Raw genomic sequence first — 5,441 nt, 5'->3', positions numbered from 1 at the left:
ACACACACACACACACACACACACACACACACACACACACACACACACACACGGGCGCGCAAAGATTCGCGCGGAGACGGCACCGAATTCTGACATTACCAGAGCACGGCAAACTTACACACTTGGACGTCCCGGGTCCCCCGCTTTCCCCGCAGCACCCCACCCCCCCAACCCCCCACCGGCGGACCAGCGGCTGCGCTCCCCTCCCCGCTCCGCCCCTCCCCTCTCAACACCCTGCCCAGCGCCACAATCCTCCTCCCCCCCGAAGTGGATCCAATCAGCTGCCTGCCAAGCCCTGAAACCTGAAATGCCGTGCTGTGATTGGCTGACGTCTCTAAGGTGAGGGGGTGTATTTATTAAAGAGCCGCTGGGCTGGGAGTTGGAGAGCGGAGTGCGGAGCTTGAAACTGACTGGGAACTTGAGTGGCGCCGCGACTTGCCAGTTTCACTCCAGGAACTTTTCTTTGCAGGAGGAGGAGAGAAGGGGTGCAGTCGCCCCCCGCTTTTTGCTTTCTTTCCCCCCTCCTCTCCAATTCGCCTTCCCCCACTTGGAGCGGGCAGCTGCGGGCTGGCCCCCGCGCGCCTTCCTAAAAGCTCGCCGCTGCGGCCGAGTGACGCGCCAGGCTCCCCGGGAGCCGCTCGCCCCGCGTCCGGGCAGCCGAGGGGAGAGTAGCCCGCGCCTCGAGCCCCCGAGCCGCCGCGGCTTCTCGCCTTTCCCGGCCACCCGCCCCCTGTCCCGGGCCTGCGTATGAATCTCCTGGACCCCTTCATGAAGATGACCGACGAGCAGGAGAAGGGCCTGTCCGGCGCCCCCAGCCCCTCCATGTCCGAGGACTCGGCGGGCTCGCCCTGCCCTTCGGGCTCCGGCTCCGACACCGAGAACACGCGGCCCCAGGAGAACACGTTCCCCAAGGGCGAGCCGGACCTGAAGAAGGAGAGCGAAGAAGACAAGTTCCCCGTGTGCATCCGCGAGGCCGTCAGCCAGGTGCTCAAGGGCTACGACTGGACGCTGGTACCCATGCCGGTGCGCGTCAACGGCTCGAGCAAGAACAAGCCGCACGTCAAGCGGCCCATGAACGCCTTCATGGTGTGGGCGCAGGCGGCGCGCAGGAAGCTCGCCGACCAGTACCCACACCTGCACAACGCCGAGCTCAGCAAGACGCTGGGCAAACTCTGGAGGTAGGGCGGGCGCGGCAGGGTGGGTTCCGCGGCGGCGACGGGGGGCGCTGGCCGGGACCGTCTCTCCGCGCCCCGCCTCCCAGCAGGAGGGAGTTGCCGGTCCCGGAGCAGGCGGGGTGGGGCGGGGGGGAGGCGAGGGGGAGGAATGGGGACGAGGTGTAACTTGGCTCAGAGTTTGACAAAGTTCTTGGATTGCTCTTGGGGGAAAGGGGGAGGGGGTAGGTGGAGCGGGGAGGGGCGCGGGGGGCGGAAGATGGCCAGAGGAGGGGAGAACACCAGCAGGAGACTCGGTGGGAGAGGGCTGCCGGCCGGATCTCCCGCCGCAGTGAAGTTCAATCCCAAGGAATTGAAATCCGCCTCCCCCTCCCTCGAACTGCGCTCCCCCGTGAAGCCCTTCGCCCACGGAGATGGGATGCAGGGTGGGGGGAGAAGCCGAGGCTAGAGGGCCCCGTGGCAGGAAGGAGGGGCGAGAAGGGAGGCTGCTGGAAATAGGTGGGTGCAGTGTGTGTGAGTGCGGTGGCGGTGGTGGGGGTGGGCAGGAGGAGCTCCTTGCAGATTAAGTGGTTTTTCAGAAAGTTTTTAAAGGGTGTTGCGGACGGAAGGGGGGGCGGGTATAACTCCAGTAGCAAAGGCCCGGAGAGCGGGAGCCGCGGGAAGCTATTTTCATCTCCAGGGTTTCCAAACTAGGAGAGAAGGGGAGAGGGCGGGGCGGGGAGGGTCCCCTCAGGTCGGTCTAGAAGAACGGAGATTTTTGTTTATTTCTTTTCTTTTACTTTTTTTTTTTAAAGAAAAGTTTCGAGTTGCGGTAGTGGTTGGAGAGCAGGGAGGAGGGAGGAAGGGGGGCTGTGTTCGAAGAAGCCGAGGGTGGGGGTCACCTCCTCCTCCCGCCGACCTGACAGCTCAGCCGGTTTCACGGAGCCCCCCTCCCTCTCTCTCTTTCTCTCTCTCTCTCTTTTTGTCTGCTACCCCCCCCACCCCGCCCCCAGACTGCTGAATGAGAGCGAGAAGCGGCCCTTCGTGGAGGAGGCGGAGCGGCTGCGCGTGCAGCACAAGAAGGACCACCCGGATTACAAGTACCAGCCGCGGCGGAGGAAGTCGGTGAAGAACGGCCAGGCGGAGGCCGAGGAGGCCACAGAGCAGACGCACATCTCCCCCAACGCCATCTTCAAGGCGCTGCAGGCCGACTCGCCGCACTCCTCCTCCGGCATGAGCGAGGTCCACTCCCCCGGCGAGCACTCCGGTGAGTCTCCTCCCGGCCCCCACCCCGGCCTGGCCACCGCGCCCCTTCTGGCACACCCCCGGGCCCCCAGCCACCTAGTGGGCTCTGCTTAGGGACCTGGCGCTCCCTGGGGAGGGAAACACACTAACCCCTGCGCCAAGTCCCTGAAAACACACACACACACACACACACACACACACACACACCCCAACCTAATCCCTGCACCCTAACAGTAATTTCTATTGCGGGGTAAAATGCCTTTACAGCCTTACAGGGCTTCTTCCTTTTTCTCTTTGCTCCCCCAGCCTAAAAGCACACACAGGGCTCTTGTACAAGTAGCAATTTGGTCTTCCGGACCCTCCGGGCCTCAGACCTTCCCCTGATAAAAGGAGACTGCCGAGTGTGTACCGGCGAGTTAATCATTCAGCGATTTCTGTCGGGCGCAGCGCGCCTCCCCCGCGGATACGGGACACTTTAGCGGGGGGGGGGGGTCCCAGGAGGGTTCCTGAGACTAAAGCCTCCGTACAGCCCTGGTTGATTGCCCTGTGTTTCTTCCTCTATCGTCCTCAGGGCAATCGCAGGGTCCACCGACGCCACCCACCACCCCCAAAACCGACGTGCAGCCGGGCAAGGCTGACCTGAAGCGAGAGGGGCGCCCACTGCCAGAGGGGGGCAGACAGCCCCCCATCGACTTCCGCGACGTGGACATCGGCGAGCTGAGCAGCGACGTCATCTCCAACATCGAGACCTTCGACGTGAATGAGTTCGACCAGTACCTGCCGCCCAATGGCCACCCGGGGGTGCCGGCCACGCACGGCCAGGTCACCTACACGGGCAGCTACGGCATCAGCAGCACAGCTGCCACCCCGGCGGGCGCTAGCCACGTGTGGATGTCCAAGCAGCAGGCGCCGCCGCCGCCCCCGCAGGCGCCCCCGCCGGCCCCGCCGGCGCCCCCGCAGCCGCCCGCGCAGGCGCCCCCCCAGCCGTCCGCGCAGGCGCCCCCGCAGCCGCCCGCGCAGGCGCACACGCTGACCACGCTGAGCAGCGAGCCGGGCCAGGCCCAGCGAACGCACATCAAGACGGAGCAGCTGAGTCCCAGCCACTACAGCGAGCAGCAGCAGCACTCGCCTCAGCAGATCGCCTACAGCCCCTTCAGCCTCCCGCACTACAGCCCGTCCTACCCGCCCATCACCCGCTCGCAGTACGACTACACTGACCACCAGAACTCCGGCTCCTACTACAGCCATGCGGCGGGCCAGGGCTCCGGCCTCTACTCCACCTTCACCTACATGAACCCGGCGCAGCGGCCCATGTACACCCCCATCGCCGACACCTCCGGGGTCCCTTCCATCCCGCAGACCCACAGCCCCCAGCACTGGGAACAGCCCGTCTACACACAGCTCACCAGACCTTGAGGAACGCTTAGAGAGCGACGATGGCCATGATGATCGTAAAAAGAACCCAAGAAATAACGCAACCAACCAGAATTTCCTTTGGACATTTTTTTTTTCTTACCTTTAAAGACATGTACGCTGAAGGCAAGTCGAACTCAGATTACAAGACAGAAACATTGACTATCCAAACGCATTACCACCTTGTTGTGAATCAGTGGCCAGGCCACTCTTGGCTAGACGGACCAGCAGAACCGACGGGAAACTGGACTGGAAACCTTCAAAGCAAGCGTGGAGGGTGATGGAGATTCGTGTGACCAGTTGGCTCAGTCTCTCTGCCTGTTTGGACTTTGTAATTATTTTTTAGCAGTAATTAAAGAAAAAAGTCCTCTGTGAGGAATATTCTCTATTTTAAATATTTTTAGTATGTACTGTGTATGATTCATTACCATTTTGAGGGGATTTATACATATTTTTAGATAAAAAAAATTAAATGCTCTTATTTTTCCAACAGCTAAACTACTTAGTCGAACAGCGTGCCCTAGCTTTTCTTGCAACCAGAGTATTTTTGTACAGATTTGCTTTCTCTTACAGACAAACAGACAAAAAAAAAAAAGTGTGTGTGTTGTATTAACCTGCAGAAGCCACAGATTTGTGTTACATGATCAGTTTGGGGGGTTAGCTTTGCTTAATTCCTCAGGCTTTCTGATTCAAGGAGGAGTTGCCTTAGAAAAATCAAGGCCTTAGTTTGCAAATACGGAAGTAAACAATAGTCTAGAGACGATTTGGTAAGCATTTGGTAAGCTTTATCATATATATGTTTTTTAAACGAGAAAAACACCTTAAAGCCTTAAAACCACGCTGCTGGAAAATCCTTGTGCCCTCTTCTAGTGCATTTACCCTCCTGTGTTTGCTCGCTCACCGCAACCTTAAGAAAGAAGCAAAAAGCAAGCAAAGGAGACGAAATCTGTTTGGGGAATGTTTCAGCAGCCAATACTGTGCCCCAGCACACTGCCCCCGGTTGCCTGCCCGGGCCCCATGTGGAACACAGATGCTAGAATCCTCTCACTTACACTGTCACCTGTGCCTCTCTGAAAACCAGCAGTTAACTTCAAGACATTCCATGTGCTAAGATTATTTATTTTGTAAGGAGAGGTTTTAATTAAAAACAACAAAAAAATCTTCCTCTTTTTTTTTTAATTTTTTAAATTTACCTTCTTTAAAATAGGTTGTTGGAGCCGCGTCCTCAAAGGGTATGGTCATCTGTTGTTAAATTATGTCCTTAACTGTAACCAGTTTTTTTTATTTATCTCTTTAATCTTTTTTTTTATTAAAAACAAGTTTCTTTGGATTCCTTGTCCTAGATTTGTATAAATGCCTTTTTGTCTGTCCTTTTTTTTTTCCTCTTTGTTGTTTTGTTGAAAACAAACTGGAAACTTGTTTCTCTTTTTGTACAAATGAGAGTTTGCAGATGTAGTGTATCACTGAGTCATTTGCAGTGTTTTCTGCCACAGATCTTTGGGCTGCCTAAACTGTGTGTGTGCGCGTGTGCGTGTGTGTGTGTTGTGACTCAATGTGTCAAAAGCCTGTGTCATCGATGTTCCCCTTCGTTTTCTCTTGGAGAGGGGGAGGAGCGGGGAGGGGGGTCAGCCC

The 5,441-nt window shown here is 57.4% G+C and overlaps 1 protein-coding gene across 1 annotated transcript; it reads left to right on the top strand.

The window, feature by feature from the left end:
* Positions 1 to 377: 377 nt before the first annotated feature.
* SOX9 (SRY-box transcription factor 9) lies at positions 378 to 5,139 on the top strand. Its single transcript, XM_033847277.2, has 3 exons — positions 378 to 1,178; positions 2,165 to 2,418; positions 2,968 to 5,139. The coding sequence occupies exons 1-3, from the start codon at positions 748 to 750 to the stop codon at positions 3,810 to 3,812; spliced, it is 1,530 nt and encodes a 509-aa protein (XP_033703168.1). The 5' UTR covers positions 378 to 747; the 3' UTR covers positions 3,813 to 5,139.
* Positions 5,140 to 5,441: the final 302 nt, after the last annotated feature.

The sequence above is a fragment of the Tursiops truncatus genome, chromosome 20 (genome assembly GCF_011762595.2).
Source record: "Tursiops truncatus isolate mTurTru1 chromosome 20, mTurTru1.mat.Y, whole genome shotgun sequence".
Lineage (NCBI taxonomy): Eukaryota > Metazoa > Chordata > Mammalia > Artiodactyla > Delphinidae > Tursiops > Tursiops truncatus.
Note: the sequence above shows the minus strand (reverse complement) of the source record. Positions and strands in the feature narration are given on the sequence as shown.

Coding starts and splice junctions, on each gene's coding strand:
- SOX9 (XM_033847277.2), top strand. CDS start 748: ATGAATCTCCTGGACCCCTTCATGAAGATGACCGACGAGCAGGAGAAG. Junction 1,179..2,164: donor ACGCTGGGCAAACTCTGGAG/GTAGGGCGGGCG, acceptor CCCCGCCCCCAG/ACTGCTGAATGAGAGCGAGA. Junction 2,419..2,967: donor CTCCCCCGGCGAGCACTCCG/GTGAGTCTCCTC, acceptor TATCGTCCTCAG/GGCAATCGCAGGGTCCACCG.